The 18,744-nt window shown below is 43.4% G+C and overlaps 1 protein-coding gene across 2 annotated transcripts in view; it reads left to right on the forward strand.

Annotated features, from left to right (window-relative positions):
• Positions 1 to 10,528, forward strand: part of IL10RB (interleukin 10 receptor subunit beta) — a 43,139-nt gene extending 32,611 nt beyond the window's left edge. The window contains exon 7 of one of the 2 annotated variants that reach the window (XM_055373911.2): positions 8,531 to 10,528. In XM_055373911.2, coding sequence (XP_055229886.1) covers positions 8,531 to 8,668 — 138 coding nt within the window. In that variant the 3' untranslated portion in view covers positions 8,669 to 10,528. The remainder of the gene's footprint in view (positions 1 to 8,530) is intronic. The other variant, XM_055373912.2, reaches the window with a different exon arrangement.
• The last annotated feature ends 8,216 nt before the right edge of the window (positions 10,529 to 18,744 follow it).

Genomic DNA, 18,744 nt, shown 5'->3' on the forward strand with positions numbered 1-18,744 from the left:
CAGCCATAGCTGCACACTGTGGCCGCCAGGAGAGCTTTAGAAATGTGGATGCCCAGGCCTTACCATGACCAATGAATTTCAGCTCTCTGCAGAGGGATTCTTGCATCAGCATTTTTTAAAGCTCCTAGGTGATTCCAGTGTGCAGTCAAGGTGGAGAACAGCTGCTGTAGCAGAGCAGTTACGGTAGATTGAAAGGACGTGCTTACCTGCACTTCTGTGTGACCTTCTGTTATCTGGCTTTCAAAGGGGTCGCTTTCTTTTAATACCCAGCTAACTGACTCCACTCATTACCTTGTGCTTCCACAGGAAGATTTCTTTCCTGAGGGGTTGTGAGTGTCTCTGGGAAACGTGCCCCAGGAATGCATCCTTCCCATGCACTTCAGCCTTCTCGGCTGCTCACCACTGACCACCTGGGAAGCAATTCTCCAAGTTGCTACCCCTTTCTTTGTGCCTAATAAGATAATCCTAAGTAGCTGGTACAAAGAAATATTTGTTGAATTAATGGATAATAAAAAATGATGGCTAGGTGCGGTGGCTCACCCCTGTAATCCCAGCACTTTGGGAGGCCAAGGCGGGTGGATCACCTGAGGTCAGGAGTTTGAGACCAGCCTGGTTAACATGGTGATACCCCGTCTCTACTAAAAATACAAAAAATTAGCCAGGCGTGGTGGCAGGTGCCTGTAATCCCAGCTACTCAGGAGGCTGAGGCAGAAGAATTGTTTGAACCCAGGAGGCGGAGGTTGCAGTGAGCCGAGATCGTGCCACTGCACTCCAGCCTGGGTGACAAGAGGGAAACTCCATCTCAAAAAAAAAAAAGGTAAACAAAAGCCTTCTTGGGATACATGACAATTATACATGCAGATTAAACAGAGAGCTGTAAGTTAACAAATCACCATAAAACATATGCAAGCGAAAAACAAAAATAAAACAAATATGCAAAGTAAAAGAAAACAGTTATGTTCTGTACAGGATATCCGGATGCTACAGTCTGGATGTTTGTGCCTCTCCAAAATTCGTATGTAGAAATCTTCAGGAGGTGGTGAATGGGATTAATGACCTCATAAAAGAGGAGCTGCCCATCTCTTCCACCATGTGAGGACACAGAGAAGGCACCACCTATGAGGACAGGCCCTCACCAGACACTCAATCTGCTGATGCTGTTCTCAGAGGTGTTTGAACCAGAGCGACTCCATCTTGAAGAGGGGCTGGGTAAAGTAAGGCTGAAACCTACTGGGCTACATTCCTTGGACAATTTCTGTTGTTTTAAACCACCCAGCTTGTGATCATTTGTTACTTCTGCCACAGGAAACTTAATCCAGCACGAAAAGACTCTGTTGTTTTACCCCGACCAGTTCTAATATCTTCTTAGTATCTAAAATGGGGAAGAAGATGGGCGAAGGGTCATTCGGATTTATTTTATGGGAACTTAGTATCTTACTCTTCTCAGCAAGGGACTTAGCTGAGAATGACTGGGCATGCTGCCTCACTGTCCCATTTCCTGACCTCTCTAGTTCAGAAAATGCTGTTGCAAATCAACTTCCTTAAAAAACAAACGGGAAGTAAAAAACAAAGTCTATTTTATGAACTAGAGACTCAGAGACTCAACATGATTTTTCTCCCTGAGTCAGGTCCATGGTTCTGTCTCCTGACCACCTCACCACTCCTGTTTGAATCAAGCAGACACCAAACAATGTCTTTGTTTCCATGCCCATCAGAACTCTTAATTAAACAGCCACTGACTATTGGGCTGGCACTTTACGAGGTCAAATTTATTGCTGTTGGATTGTGATAAAAAAGATACCCGGAAGGTTAAAGCTGTGGGAGTAATATCTCTGAGCAGGAGGAGTCATGGCAAGGACAGACTTTAAATTGGGTTAAACAATTCAATAAACAGGAAACACAAGCCAGCTGCAGTTCCCCTCCTCTTGGCCTCTGCCTGGGGCCTGCCTGCTACTGGGCTGCCCCTGAAAGTCGCATTGCACACCTGCCCTATGGAGCTGATGGGGTGGGAGCGATAGCCAACCCTTACTTACTGCTTCCTATGTGCAGGTCTTGTTCTAAGCACTTTTACATTTTCATTTAATTCCCACAGCAACCCAGTTAAGCAGATACTATTATCTGCCTCATTTTTCAGATAAAGAAACTATGGCACAGAGAGGTTCAATCACTTACCTAAGATCACACAGGCAAGAAGTGACAGAGCAGGACTTGAACCCAAGTGGTCTGGCTCCAGACTCAATCATCTAAGATAGCCACCCATGATCCCCACCTCCTGGTAGCCACACCCTTGAGTAATCCCTTCCTCTTGAGTGTGGACAGTGCCAATGACCTGCTTCTACCCATGGAAAGCGACACAGGTGACAGGATGCTGTCTTAGATTCCATAGGATTGTAATTCTCATCTTGCCAGCAGACTCTCTCTGTTGCCTTCTTGGACAGCACACTTGCATGAAGCAAGCTGCCATATTGGAGAAGTCACATGGCTAGGACCTGAGGATGCCTCCTCCAGCCAACAACGAACAGGGAATCGAGGTTCTCAATCCAACAACAACAGGGTGAGGCACTGTTCTAAAAACAAGAGGCTGGAGCTCAAGGTGGACTTTCAGCGATTCCCTGCTCCTCATCCAGGGAGCTGCCAATCAGGCATAAGTCACGCCCCTTCTGCCAGGCAGGAGACTTCTTTCATTTCTAGGGAAATGGAAGCTGGGGGTTCCCCGATGACTGCTCCATGCGGGAGTGCCAAGGCTGGGCCCCCTTGCGTTAACTTCAGGCAACTCTGAATCATCATCCATCTCCAACTTCTCCCTCTGCCCAATCCTACTTTCCTCACTCCTTACAAGTGTTGTCCCCAAGAGCATTTCCAGATGAATTTCCCACATGCAAATTTTCCTTCCAGAGTGTGTTTCCAGGGAACCCAGCCTAATGTAGAGACCTTGGGAAGACCTGTTGCCGCAGAGTGATGACAATAAAGTCTAGACTTCATGGTATTGAGGAGTGAACAGGAGGGTGTGGAGAAGCTGGGACAGCAGGTGTAGCCAACTCCTTTGAGAAGGACGGCTTTTGGGCTCAGAGAAGTGTGACAGTGTCTGGAAGGGGCAAGAAGAAAGTCGAGGGGGGGATATTTCAGGTGAGTGATATTACACCACCATTGTATACTGTCGCCTGAGGCCTGTAGACAGGAAATGAGGAGTCCGGCTCCTAGTTAGAATCCCAGGGCTGGTTTTTCAGGACTGACCCTGGGCAACTTTAAGGCTGTACCAAGGAGGCCTCACAGGGAGGCTCCCTCTCCAGACCAGAACTGGCATAGCCAGTGCACTGCAGTCCCTGGAGGGAGCTGCGGTCAAGGTCTCAGGCCCCTGCTGGCCATGCTCTTATGCGCACCTGTGTTCCCAGCCTTGCACGTGTGCCCAAGGCCTTCTTCAGGCACCTCAACTAAGGCCTCCTTATTCTCAGGGAGTAGGGAAGGGGGAGCCACGAAGACATTGTTATCCTCTCTGACTCAGTTCTTTCCTACTCCTGGCCCTGTCCTCTCTCCCTCCCACTAGTTCCTGGGTCCATAAAACTACAGAAGCCTCAACAGAGAGATGACCTTCACCCCCACATCTATACTGATTACTTGACTCTTGACTGGAGCTCTGTTGCGGAGAGGGTGGAATCCTCTTGCTTCTGCCCCTGCAGTGAGTGATGAGGGCTTCACTGTTACTTTCTTTTTTTTTTTTTTTTTGAGATGGAGTCTTGCTCTGTTGCCCAGGCTGGAATGCAGTGGCACAATCTAAGTTCACTTCAACCTCCACCTCCCGGGTTCAAGGGATTCTCCTGCCTCAACCTCCCGAGTAGCTGGGACTATAGTTGTGTGCCACCATGCCTAGCTAACTTTTGTATTTTTAGTAGAGACGGGGTTTCACTATGTTGGCCAGGCTGGTATCGAACTCCTGACCTCAAGTGATCCGGCCACCTTAGCCTCCCAAAGTGCTGGGATTACAGGTGTTTCTGTTACTTTCATTTTTGGCTTATTGCTTCAATTAGCCACTCTCTCCAGATTAGCTGAGCCCTTGACAGATGCATTGCTGACACCCATGAGAGAAGGCCTGATGTCCCTGGAAAGGACACAAGAGAAGTGACCGGACCTACAGCCCCCGCTCTGGCCTTTGGCAGGAGGAGGGATACTCCCGAGGTTGTCACTGGAGAGAACACAGGCCAGGGACAGGCAGGTGATCCCACTAAGGGGGCGAGGGGTTAAGGAAGCCTGGTGTCTTCTATGTTCCTGGCAAAGTATAGGTCATCAACAAAGGGAGGGAAGAGAGGGGCTTGGGAGGAAATGAGTAGGATGGAGCAGCTCCCTAGGGGAATGAGAAAGTGAGCCCACCTGACAAGGCAGAGGGCTGATGGGGCAGTGCCAGAGCCCGCTAGAAAACCAGTGACAGAAAAGCTGCAAAGTGCCCAGCTTGGTGACCAGCCAGTAGCAGGGTCTGCAAGATGGCTGGCTCCTCCTTCCCAGCACAATGAGCATTTCTGCCACGGCGGGGACAGCACAGCACAGTGCTGTTGGCCAGGAAGGGGGCTGAAGAAGAGCCCTCCCGGGGGAATGTTGGCATTGTTGCTCTGTTTCTAGTTTCCACAGCAGTCTGGAGGAAAAAAGGACCCAGCCTGAAGATGCATCAAAAAGTGATTGACACTAAGCCCAGTTGAACAGCCAAAGCCTAAAGGCAGGGAAATTCAAACACCAAGTCAGCCGGCAAAGTACAAGCCATGCTGACACGGCCTGCTGAGCCATCAGCAGGATGGCTGGATTACCGCTAATCCAGCCAATATCCATCCAGAGATTACACACCATCCCTCAAGGTGCAATCGCGGTTTCTTTTTCTTCTGGTTCTTTCTTCAGCACCAGCTAACAGAGCATCACTGATACTGTTTTTCTGAAAGCTTGCAAGGATCCCAAATGGGCTGCCCTGAAAGGCCCCCTACCTTTGAGCATGCACACTCTCCTGGGGATTTTGTGAGTTCCCCAGCTCCCAAGTATACACAGAGCCAGATCTACAGTAGCAGACGCCTCATCATTGCAGGTCTGAATGGCCAGGAAGACATGAAATTGATGTTTCAGTTCACTGAATTGATCAGCACTTTTGTAATCAGTTAAACCAAGCCAGTTCCTTCTTCAAACAAGCAGTTACAAAATGGCTTTTATTGGTGGCATCACAAACACTATGTGATTAGTCATTGTCTTGTCTCAGGCTGTACTATCAAGATAAGACATTCAAACAGCATTATTTTCCTAAAGATCATAAGACTAAGGACACAAAAAAAGCAAAACTGCCTGGTTAGAGCCAATAACCTCCACAGTTCCTTACACAATGAGCAAAGGCTGTCCAAAAAAGATAAAGAGCCTATTCTACTATTCTATGTAGATAAGGTCTCGTGGGAGGAAGTACCATCTCCTATCCCTGGTTCTAAGTCTTCAACTGTTTTTGTTGTTGTTGTTTTGAGATAGAGTCTTCCTCTGTTACCCAGGCTGGAGTGGCATGATCTCAGCTCACTGCAGCTTCCATCTCCCCAGGCTCAGGTGATTATCCCACCTCAGCTTCTGGAGTAGCAGGAACTACTGATGCGCACCACCACGACAGGCTAATTTTTTTTTCTTTTTGTAGAGACAGGGTTTCGCCATGTTGCCCAGGTGGGTCTCAAACTCCTGAGCTCAAGTGATCCTCCCATCTCGGCCTCTCAAAGTGCTGGGATTACAGGCATGAGCCACCATGCCCGGCCCTTCAACTGTTAACCTGTATTGATCACCCACACTGGTAAGCAAAGGTCACTCTGACTTCCTAGGTCATGACCTATCAATAGGTCAGAGTCCTAACGGGAAACCCATGACACACTCCAACAGAGTAACTGAGAAAGGCATAATGAAGGATCTTATTGTAGCAGCGTAGGCAGGGTGAAGGGAAACCAAAAAACAATACAGTAGCAATAGTGGGAAGCTCACTAGCTCTAGGCCTGTTGGGAGGCAGGGGAGGAGCCATTACCCTGGAGAGCACAGGGGTCAGCCACACAGCCCACTAATGGAGACCCTGCAGGAAGAGAGCACACCTCATTGTCCCCCACCCTCTGATCTTGGGCTGATGCCTCCCACTGGTAGAACCCACCCAAAGTCAGAGGGTAAAGGACTCTGCTGATGAATTTTTTTTTAATTTTTAATATTTTTTTGAGATGGAGTCTCGCTCTGTTGCCCAGGCTGGAGTGCAGTGGCACAATCTCAGCTCACTGCAATCTCCACCTCCCAGGTGCAACTGATTCTCCTGCCTCAGCTTCCCAAGTAGCTGGGATTACAGGCACCCAAGACCACACCCAGCTAATTTTTGTATTTTTAGTAGAGTAAGTGTTTTACCATGTTAGCCAGGCTGGTCTCGGACATCTGACCTCAAGTGATCTGCCCACCTCGTCCTCCCAAAGTGCTGGGAATACAAGCGTGAGCCACCACACCCATTTTTGATGCATTTTATACAAGAAGTCTCCCAGGGCATGGAACAGGGCAGGCCCAGAGAAGAATGGATCTGGAGGGGCAGATGGAAGGCCTACAGCACCCAGGGAAGCAATATGAGAAAAGAATATAAGAACAGAGACTGTGACAAAGCAAATTTAGATCCACAACATTGACATTTTTATAAAAAGGTTTTTGGAGGTTTATACTGAAAAGTTTTGTAACAATTATATTCATGTGTATCAGATCTGTAAGGTGTTCAAACCATTTTAAAATATCCGTTTGGCTTATAATTTTCATTACATTTTTAGTTTGAAAGAGTTTAATTGATTAAATTTTTAATCATTGTTTAAATACTCAAGGAACCCTAGTTTGTAAAATTCTAGTCTTTGATATAATAGTTATCTGAGCAGAATGTGAATTTACATCATTGGGTTTTTGGGGGGTGGGGTTGTTTGGAGTGCAGTGGTGCGATCATGGCTCACTGCAGCCTGGACCCCACTGGGACCCAGCGATCCTCCTGCCTCAGCCTTCCAAGTAGCTGGGACTACAGGTTCATGCCACCATGCCCAGATAATTTTTTTACTTGCTTTGTAGAAATGGGGTCTCACTTTGTTGCCCAGGCTGGTCTTGAACTCCTGGGCTCAAGCAATCCTCCTGCCTTGACTTTCCAAAATGCTGGGAGTCACCACACCCAGCCCAACAACATTGTTAGCTGTTTAAAAACAACGATTTAGTGTGGGTTCCCTTCAGTGTGTAAAAATTATTAAAATCGGGTAAGTTTAGCATCTGTGGGAGCCAGGAGGGAGCTAAGCGCCTGGTAACCTTCCACTTCTTCTTTCCCTAATTTAGATCATGTCATTCCTCTGCTAAAATCTCCATCGTGGCTTCCTATCCGGCCCAGAATAAAGCCCAAATCCTTGCCAGAGGCTGCAGGCCCCACCGACTACTCCCCTGGCCTCCATTCCTCTGCACCCCTTCTCTCCTCATTCTGCAGGGGCTCAGCCTCCTTGCTGTGCTTGTGTGGAGACAAACGTGACTGCATCTTGGATGCTAATCCACCATGTTGACTTCTGATTCACCCCAGTCCCTGAAGTCCTCCTGATTCCTACTTTATTTACTGTCCTTAGTGTAAGAACATGTACTCGCTACAAATCCTGCCTTGACATCGAAGCAACCATAATACTATCACACCAAGTACAGGCTATGACGCACATAGCAGTCTTGACTGTTCTGGACAGTGGTCTTTCATTGACTCTTTGGAGTATGTACCCTCTTTCCCTCTAGTATATAATCTCTGGGTCTGAGGGTAACCATGAGAAATCCTTCTGTCTTGCAGCTGCCCAAGACCATGCTTCTGTCTGTGAGTTCCCCAATAAACCACCCTTTACCGACAAACTGAATTTGTCTTCCTTGTTCTTCGGTTTCTCAGCTCCTTTGGCATTTGGGGGCCTTTTTGCATATAGGGCCCTTTCACGGAACAGCCTGGGATGTGCCAGAGACACATCTGTCTCAGAGCCCGTGCATATGCTCTTCCCTAAGCATGGAACACTTTCTATTTACACAGCCCTCTCCTTGTGTCATTTTGTCCAGTGTCTCTTTCTTAGAGAGGCCCTCTCCCTTGCTGTATCTTGTCCCTCTTTCTTTTTCTTCATAGTATGTAGCATTACTTGACATCATAACATTTCGATTCAATTCAACAAGTATTTTTTGTTCGCACATTTGTCCTTGTCCACACTAGATTGTAGGCTCCAGGAGAGCACAGACATTGTGTATTTCATTCACTCCTGGATCCCCAGCCCTTAGAACAGTGCTTGGTGCTTAATAGATGGCTCAAGATCTATTTGTTGAATGCATGGATGTATGAGTGAATGAATGCCCGGGATCTTTCAGTAAATCCGTGGCTGACTCATGCCCAGAGTTCAGGTCTTCTATGTTCCTTTCATTGATAGCTGCATTGCATTCCAGGATTTCCCATCTTTCAGATTCCCAGAAATTATGTATACATATATACTGTGCCCTCTCAGCTGATGGCTTCCTTTTCCTTTCTTCACAGCTCTCTGGCATCAATTTTTCCACTTCTCAGAAACACTTTGGCCCACAAATTCCCAAAGGAACCTTGTTCTTCATTCTGGAAAACACGATGCCAACATATCAGAATAAAAGACAGATAGGAGCTTTTGCTTCAAAGTGAATCACTTCATGGATGTTAAAGTGTCCTGAAAGATTCTAAACTTCACAACTTTTGATAGTAACTGTACTATATTTGCAACATATTTGCATATATTAATTGTTATATCTGAAAAGCATGAGATTGCTATTTTATAAAATTAAATGAAGTAAGTTAATATTTTATTGCTAGGTATAAGAACTGCTGATGAGGACATCTATAGAAGTAGAAAATTCTAAATGTCCTACCATCACCAATAAGAAACTTTTGACAGTCCCGTAGATACAATATAATCACATGGAAAACTGTATACAGTATATTGTATGTGAAGATCCCACAAAAAGAATAGGGACTGTAGGAAATATAATCATCTAAGCTACGGGTAAGAAGAACATCAAGATTCTTTAAAGCAATGGCTCTCAAAGTGTGTTTCCTAGACCAGCAGCATCAGCACCACATGAAAGCTTAGGAATGCAAACTCTCCAGCCCTGCCTCGGGTCTACTGGCTCAGCAACTGTGAGGGGGAGGTCTGTATTTTCATCTATGTTATAACAGGTCCTTGGGTGACTCCAATAAACACTAAAGCTGGGAAACCATTGCCTTTAAGGGTGCATAAGGTGTTAATTTAGTACAAAATTTGCAGTTTTCTGTGTTGTTGTGACTTTCTATTTTTGCAGGAGTAGAAAAGTACCCCATTGCAGTAGAGATAAGTGGATCCGAAACCCCAACAGCAACTGAAGAGGTTCTTTATGACAGCTGGAACCTGAACCCCAGTTGCCCTTGCACGTTTGTGGTTTAGCAGTCCCAGAGACAAATCTGCCACTTCTGGCTTGCATCCAACAAAAGTGCAGCTGTTCATCATTAGGAGATGTTGGCTGATGTACATAGACATGTAAGAAAGATTCAAAGCATCATGGATGGATCACCAATAACACCAGCATATGCAAGACCAGAGGAGAGTGTGTGATCCAGGTCCTAGGATTGACAAATGAGGACTCAGTCCCTACTTGGGTTGGTGTTTTATTTTGACTTTTTTCTGAAACAGCAGAGAAGCTTACCAAATAATCACAAGGAGATAAGAAAGTGTTTACATTTGTTTCAGTTGCTCTTCACTGCCTCCTTATGACCAACACTCACAATTCTATGGTCTTAGCAGTTGCACTAAGAAGTCAGAAGAACCTGCTATTGTGGGTTCATAATCTTTTATTGCCGTTCACTGAGAAACAATTTATACTACTAAACAAGATATCAGTTGTGATGTTCAAGATTTTAAGTGCCTTTTGAACTAAAAACAAACAAAAAAATTGTGACCTGCATATAATGTAAATGGTTTATCTTCAAGTCAAAAGCCACAGGTTTACCTCTGCAGCTTTACTCTTTCCTAAACATTGCTTTCGTGTATTGCTTATGCATGCTTTCTGCGTCCCAAAAAGTATGTAGAGAATAACAGTTTAAGTCCTCCAGATGAGTTACTACCTCTACTACATGTTTCATTCTCATTACATGTTTCATTGCTTATTAATATCTGTGTTTTGTAGTGGACTTCATGAGGACAGGTAATGTTACCAACTGAATTGTGTACCCCCAAAATTCACATGTTGAAACCCTAATCCCCAATGTGACTGTATTTGAAGTAGGGCCTACAGCAGGTAATTAAGGTTAAATGAGGTCATAAGGGTGGGGCCCTGAATCGATGAAATTAGTGTCCTTATAAGAAGAAACAGCAGAGACCTTGTTCTCTCCACCATATGAGGACACAGTGAGAATGTAGCCATCTGTGAGCAGGAAGGGAGGCCTCACCAGGATCCAAATGAGCCAGAACCTTAATCTTGGACTTCTCACCCTGCAGAACTGTGAGAAAATAAATTTCTGTTGTTTAAGCCACATAGTTTGTGGTATTTTGTTATGGCGGCCTGAGCAGACTAATACAGATACCATGTCTATCTTGTTCATTGTCCTATCTTCTGTGTTATAGTTTATCAAATATATGTTTAGTAAGATGCATCCTAGTTAGAAGGCATTGAACTTGGGCTTAAATAACTGCTGCATCGTGTTACATTTCCAGGATTTTTTCTCTCTTTCATGAACTCTGTGAAGAAATTTTACTTAGAAAAAACTGACACTGTCATTGGCATTACAAGAGGTGCTCTACAGGACTTGTGTGACCCACAGTAATCCTGCAAAAAAGCCATGTCATCCACTCATGGACAGATTTAAGCTTAAAATTCTTCCAGAGTTTGCAATGGGATATCTCCCTTTATCTTCTCTGTGGTACAGAGACAGTTTTCCATTAATTTCCATATAAGGGCTTTCCATGAACATGGTAAACAAAAAAGGGAGAAAGCAACAAGTTATAGCACTCTGAGTAGGTAGGTTTCATGGGAGCAGAGAGGTGATCAGGAAGGCAGAGATGTGAACAGACCAGATGTCTTGGGGGCTCGAGACCAGTATACATGGTGTGGGAACAAATATTAAGACTTTTATTTTTATTTTTCAAATATTTTTAAAAGGTTTTAAGCCAGGCACAGTGGTTCATGCCTGTAATCTCAGCTACTTCAAGAGGCTGAGGTGGGGCCGGGAGCGGTGGCTCATGCCTGTAATCCCAGCACTTTGGGAGGCTGAGACAGGTGGATCACTTGAGGTCAGGTGTTTGTGACTAGCCTGGCCAACATGGGGAAATCCTGTCCCTACTAAAAATACAAAAAGTAGCTGAACATAGTGGTGTGCACCTGTAATCCCAGCCACTCAGGAGGCTGAGGCACGAGAATCACTTGAACCCGGGAGACAGAGGTTGCAGTGAGCCAAGATTGTGCCACTGCACTCCAGCTTGGGTGACAGAGTGAGACTCCCTCTCACAGAGTGAGAGGATTCCTTGAGCCCAGGAGTTTAAGGCTGCACCACTGCTAGGATCACACCACTGCACTCCAGCCTGGGCAACAGAGCAAGACCCCATCTCATAAAAAGCCTTTAAAATCCCTTTTTAAATGTCTATAAAAGGCATCCTTTTCAAATGTTTATTTTGTATGTGATTTACGATGTGCATAAAAATATGTGCAGTAATATGCGTATTTAGCTTATAGATAAATAACAATACACCTACTGGGAATGCATGATCAACGTTGTTGTTTTCCTACTGGAATTATGTAATAAAAAATATCTAAAGGCTGCTGTTCTTGACTCAGGTATGACAGAAAGGTGGAAACAAAACGAGGAGGTCCAAACACTAATGGGTTAATTAAAAGTCAGTCAACAGAATAGCAGTGGCAAAAAGCTTCCCACACTCCTCTGCTGCCTGCCTCTCCCCTTCCTGAGGCAGTCAGGCATTTGCCTAAGTCACCCTTAGGCAAAAAATTATAGATCTGTTCTTCTTAATAATTGAATTAACCACCCTGGCAATATTACTGCACTCTTCAGTAGGCCAAAGGAAAGAGTTCACCATTCTGGCAGTTGGTGTCCACAATCTTGCAATGTCTCACACCCTACTTCCCTACTTATCCTACAGGGATGCTTCCAGAGATAAGTTCTGCCTCAAAAACACATGTCTTCATTTTCTTGAGAAAGACTCTGTTAATACTAGCTACCTAAAAAAAATCAACCTGCTGTCTCCTTTAAAATATATTTTAAAAAATACTCAAAGATTGCCAGACAATGAGAAAAATAAAAGAAAAAGACAAACAGAACAAACTGACTCTTAAAGAAATAGAATATTGGAACAGAAGAGAATGTTACAGAAACCCAAATTCTAAAAGATCCCACATTCGTGCATCCATAAAATGAGAACATGATGCTATATATTAAAAAATCAGAATAAAGAAGTGCTTTTAAAAATTAAACATATAATTACAGAAATAAATATTTCATTAGAAATCAAGTAAATCTTCTGGAACCAAGGACAAAAATATAAAGAGTTAAAAACTAGAGAGAACATATTAGGAGACCTCAAGGGTCAATCCAGGAAGTACAATTTTCTATGAATAGGAGTTTAAGAAAGAAGAAAATGGAAGGGAGGAAGTATTTAAAACACGGTGCAAGGATGAGACTTCTGCTTCTGGCCATGATGGAGTAACATGGAGCAGATTTACTCTTTCGCCTTAAACTATAAATAAACAACCAAAATAGCACAAAAGATTTAAAATACATATTTTTAGATATTAGACAATAAAAAACTCAGGACAGTGATCCCTAAGAGAAGAGAAACAATTGAGATGATCTCTACAATTGCCCAAGCTGACTTACTGGAGAGAATTTCTAGGCCTCAGCATAGAGAGAAGGACTCCATATCCCTGTGGGTCGAGGAAATGCAGCTAGGAGTCCAAGGAGGCCAGGGCAGCTAGATTTCATGGAGTAGAGAACCAGATAAGACAGAGCTGCACACAGAGAAAAAGCTCCAGAGAGCTGCAAAGAGTATTAGGCTAATTACTGATCAGACAATGTGTAGTAAGGAAACTTGAGGCCAGGGAAAGAACCATGCTAAAAAAGCAAAGGGATAAATCCCCAGGGTTCATGCTGGGCTGAAAATAGTTTCCAACCAGCGTGGAAAATCTCATAATTCATGAAGCATCAGGTAGCATACTCAGGGGGCTATTACTTCAATAGTGGGGCAAATGTGCTCTTACACCAAACACTTGCCTGATCCTCTCTGACAAAAGCAAGCCTCAAAAGTACCAAACCATTTCCAAGTAGCTTAGCTGGATCCCAGAATAAAACTCAAGCAATATTTATAGGAATAAAGAAATATCCAGCACCCAACAATGTAAAATTTATAATGTCTAGCACCCAATAAAAAATTACTAGCCATGAAAAAAGGTAGGAAAATACAACCCATAATGAATGAGAGTGTTTTTTTAAAAAAAAAATTAAACAAATTAAATTCAATAGAGTTTAATTTAGCAAAGAACAATTCATAAATTGGGCAGCCCCCAGAATAGGTTCAGAGCAACTTCAGGGCTGCCACATGGTCAATAACATTTTTAAACAGAAAAAGGAAAGGGATGTACAGAAAACAGAAGTGAGATACAGAAATAGCTGGATTGGTCACAGCTGTTTTGTTGCCTTATTGAAGCTGGCTTAAACAGCTGGCCACCTGTGAATGGCCAAAACTCAGCTGCTGTGATTGGCTGAGACTCCGCTACTTGTTACAAGAGCAAATTACAGTCTGTTTACACATCTAGGTAGGCTACAGTTCATGATGTACAAAGAAGCCTTTAGGCCAAACTTAAAATATGTAAGGAGGTAGCTTTAGGCTAAATTTAATTTAACAAGAAGAAAAGTAAATCAATAGAAATAGTAGATAGATTTAGTAGATTGGGACATTAAAACGGTTATTGAAACCATATGTTATATGTTCAAGAAGATGAAAGAAAGCATTAGTATATTAAGGAAAGACATGAAATATATTTTTAAAAGACTAAACCCAACTTCTAGAGATGAAGAGTACAATGTCTGAGATGAAAAATATACTGAATTCAGATTAATAGCTGATTAGACACTGTAGAAGAAAAGAGCAGTGATATTGAAGACATAGTGATAGAAACTATTCAAAATGAAAGACACAGGGGAAAGGACAAGAAAAAATGAAAGAATAGCATCGAGCACAACTTTAAGGAGTCTAATATATGTGCATTTTGAAGGAGAGTAAAGCGAGGATAAGAAAAAAATTGAAAGAATGGCCAATAGTTTTCCAAGCTTGACGAAAACTATAAACCCATCGATCCAAGAAGCTCACCAAACCCCAGCCACAAAAATAATACATGAAAATTTTCTTCAGCTAGACAGACACAAGTCCTCAAATAGAAAGGGTCCACTGAATGGTGTCAAGCAATCAGGTGTCCAGGTAGTATTTAGGACAATGAGCTGAACTGAAAATAATAATCAAGCCTTTATTAACTGCAAGCAAGAAGCAAAAAAGAGGCAGCAGCACCCCAGTGTTCCTTTTTCCCCTACAGAATGGCCAGGAATGCAGATACGCTTATGAGCAGGGCTGGCCAGAGGTGGTGTGGGAGGTGGGAAAGCTGAGTCCTTAACCACAAATCCCTCTAGAAAAATGCAGTGCACTGTAGTGCACATGCAAGTCTGGTATGGGGAGGACAGTTTCTCCCCATGAGGCCTGGCAGACAAAGCTTTGTAATTTCTGTGGTCAGGATTGAAAGATCACGCACAAGATTTTGGGACGGAGCCAGACTCCTCAAATGAGGAGCAGAATCATTAGGGGAATAAAGGCTCATCCTCCTCTTTCCAATACGCTAATAGATATAAAATCTGGATATCAGGAAAGAAATCTAGGCTGAAGACCAATTGGGGAGCCATGAGCATAAATGACCGTCAGTGAACTCACAGAAGAGGAAGAGACCACTATAGGAGATGAGAAAAGAAGATGAGCCAGGACAAAGCAGTGAGGGACACTAATATTTAAGTCACAAGCAGTGGAGTGGGTTGTCCTGGAGATTGAGAAGAATGGCCAGAAAGACAGACGCAACAGCAAACGAGTATGGAATCATGAGAAAAAGAGCATGGGGAATGATAGATACCAAATGCTATGGAGAAGTCAAGTAAAATCAAGGCTATAAAATGTCTAATAGATCTGAATACTAGAAATTAGCTGATGATCTGGGTGAGAAGAGAATAAGCAAAACAGGACAGAAAGATAAGCTTAGTGGGCTGAGGAATACATAAGTGAGAAAACAAAGATAGTTGTGGACAAATGTAGACAGATTTGGCTACGAATAAAACAGGAAGGACAGCTTCTGGAGTGAATGCAGCATATACGCCTTTTTAAATTGGGAGAGACTTGAGAATGTTTAACTGTTAATGAGAAGAAACTAAAGAGAGGAGATAAAGTCATGAAAAAACGTAAAAATAATCAACGGATAGCCATCCCTATGAAGGGGTGGCTCACGGAACCAGACAGAGAGATTTTCATTTGACTGAAAGAAGGATGTCTTCCCAATGACAGGGAAAGACAGAATGGAAGCAGGTGCAGGTGAGTTTGAAGTTTTGGTGATGGAGAGCTGAAACCTGATCTGTTGACTGTATTTTCCAAGAAACTAGGAGCTGGGTGGAGGAACATCTGTTGAAAATGAGAAGAAAAGCTGTAGGGTAGAGATGTGAAGTAAGTGTAGGTTTTTAATTTCAGCTCAATTGAGGTTGCAGACTATGAAGTTTTGATCATTGGGGCTATTTGATCCTTCAGGTTTTCTCCAGAAAAACTAGATCTTCCCTCTGAGCCCTCCTGAAGTAGGAAAAACAATAACCACGATGGTCAGAAAAAAATAGCCAAAATTAACTGAGCACACTGTGCCAGACACTAAACTAAGCTCTTGGTGTGCATTAACTGATTAAAAATTCATCACACCACTATGATATAGATATTGTTATAGTCCCCATGAGGAAGCAGGAAGAAAGATTAAGTAACTTGCCCAAGATCCCAGAGTGATGGAAGTGGGATAGCAACCTAAGTCAACTTCAGAACTCAGACTCTTAACCAGTAGGCCAGTCTCTGTTTAAGAGATACTTAGTTACCACTTGAAAAGGCATATTGCTGTCTTCCATGTTACTGCTTAAAAACAGACATCTTTCTCAGTATGCAGTGAGCATGCAGCCACACTCAACCTTTCCTCAAGCTATGTGAACACAGACTAGACCTTCAAATATGCTGTTCCCTTTATTTAGAATGCTGTATCCGTCTTCTTTTCCTATCTCCTACTTATACTCTGCCTCCCCTTAAACATCTCTTACTGCAGGTCACCTGCTGCAATGTATATCCCTCACCACTAAACTAGTTTAGTGTTCCCACCGTTTGCTTCATCATCATCATTATTACTATTTTGAAATAGCATCTCACTCTGTCACCCAGGCTGGAGTGCAGTGGTGTGATCACAGCTCATTGTAGCCTTGACTTCCTGGAGTTCAAGCGATTCTCCAGGCTCAGCCTCCTGAGTAGCTAGGACCACAGGCCTCTGCCACCTCATCCAGCTAATTGTATTTTTTGCAGATATGGGGGTCTCACTTTGTTGTCCAGGCTGGTCTCAAACTCCTGGGCTCCCGTGATCCTCTTGCTGCAGCCTCTCAAAATGCTGGGATTACAGGTGTGAGCCACTGTGCCAGCTTCACTACTATCTTTTACTGAATTGCCTGCCTACTGGGATGAAGAAATGTATAGGATGATAAAGCACCAAGGAGAAAGATATTCTGGAGATTCCAGAGTAGAACGGCTCAGATTCCTTCCTGAACATCCTGGAGCTAGTGTTTGTACACCCTCAAAGTCTGTGCCACTGGGCTGCTACTCAGCTAGGACTCTTCTCCTTTCATCTACCAACCTCTCCTCCCGGAAAGAAGTGAATTTATTCTTCTGGAAGGTTCTAAAGCAGTGATTTCTAATCCAGGGTGCACCCACCCTAGGGGTTTGTGTTGGATTACAGGGTCCACTGAAGTGCAGTGAAATTCTATTTACATTCTTTAATAAGAAATAAATTAAGCTTTTGATATTTGATATATAACCTAGCACGAGCACCTTCACTTGGTCCAAATGCCAGAGGATCACATTGTCACATTCAGTGATGTGTGACACACTTGAGAACAGAGTGAGAAACTCACAAGGTGGAAATGCGCAGCGATGCTTCTGCTTGTACACTTTTGAAGTTTGTGACTATGTCTAGCCATTTACTTGGCTTGATGTGTGTTTGCAGGTCGTCAGCTAGTTTTAACGAAATTAATGCTCACAAAATGGATGTGACAAGATTCTTGCAAATAAATTGGAAATTAAAGATAGTACTATTAATACACAAGTGAATAAGATAACAGCAGCCTTGACATATTAGCTAATCACAGTATGAAGCCATCACATTAGGAAGACATTTTCCAGAAAAGCAAACCCCCACAATTTCTTTCCAAGAGTGTTTGAAGTCATATGATACTCATTCATTTTGGTTCTTTACAAAATTTCGTAATTGGTGACAGTGTTTAGAAACTGCTTTGGGGGTTCTTAATAGCAAAAGACAAAAAGCCACATGCCCCTTGTTCTTCTTTCTACAATATGACAAACTAAAATACATTCCTCAGTCAGAAATAGTGTTGGACTATGTATAGCAAATACGGCTGACAATGCGAAGAAACAAGAGTTCAATTTCACAGTGTGGGAAATCTGCCACGTAATCATATGGAAGCATGCTCTAAAGCACAGATGTTTCTAACATGTCTTTTTCCAAAAAGTGAAATACCCAAGGAATGACTTTTTCTTTGTTAGCCAAAAAGGGAAAGATAAAATATATACTCAACCGTAATTTACTTCCTTAATTAAAACAAAAAGTTTTAGTGCCCATATGTTGGTTTCTAAATACCATCCCCCAATAAAAGCATCAACAACAACAACAACAACAACAAAGCAGGGCCCCTTGAAGAAATGGCTGATTTTAGGGCTGAGCAGGAAAAATATAAGATGAACTTGGAACATCTTGTGCTAGAAAGTAAAGAAGTGTTAGAAAAAATTAAGAGCATACTAGCAAAAGGAACAAGAGTCAGCTTGAAGTGGCTGCCACTGGCCAAATCTGGGACAATTTGAGCATTAAAATAAATAACGAGGGTGAATTGGTAGAGCACAGGTGATATTTAGGGTGGCGAAATGCCTCTCTGTATGATGCTGTAATGGTAGATACATGACATTATGTTGCAAGTGGTTATGTATGAGAAGGGCAGGAGACGGCTCTTCCCCCACCCACCAGGAATGTCAGGTGATGGCTCAGCAATCACATTGCCTCTCTAAAAATAATTCAGCACCCAGAGCCGAATTATCTCCTAATGGTCCACAGCTATTACATTAGAGTGTTAATTGAATGTAGGCGCCAAGGAGAAGCAAAAAGAGCTTCCAATAATCTCCGGTATTGGGTGAGTGAGCCCGTGCAGGCACATTAAGAGACAAAACGGCAGAGTATGACCTTCCGGGGGCACTCCATCGGAAACGGGAAGAAATCTTCAGATGGGCATGCGCACAACTTCCTAAACACACTGCACATGTTCACCTCCCAAGTGTAAGAAGGGCACTGCGCATGCGGGCAGCCCACCCTAAGGGAAGAATCATGGGAAAGGGGTGCAAAACTCCAGAAGTG

Source organism: Gorilla gorilla, chromosome 22, assembly GCF_029281585.2.
Source record: "Gorilla gorilla gorilla isolate KB3781 chromosome 22, NHGRI_mGorGor1-v2.1_pri, whole genome shotgun sequence".
Taxonomy (NCBI): domain Eukaryota; kingdom Metazoa; phylum Chordata; class Mammalia; order Primates; family Hominidae; genus Gorilla; species Gorilla gorilla.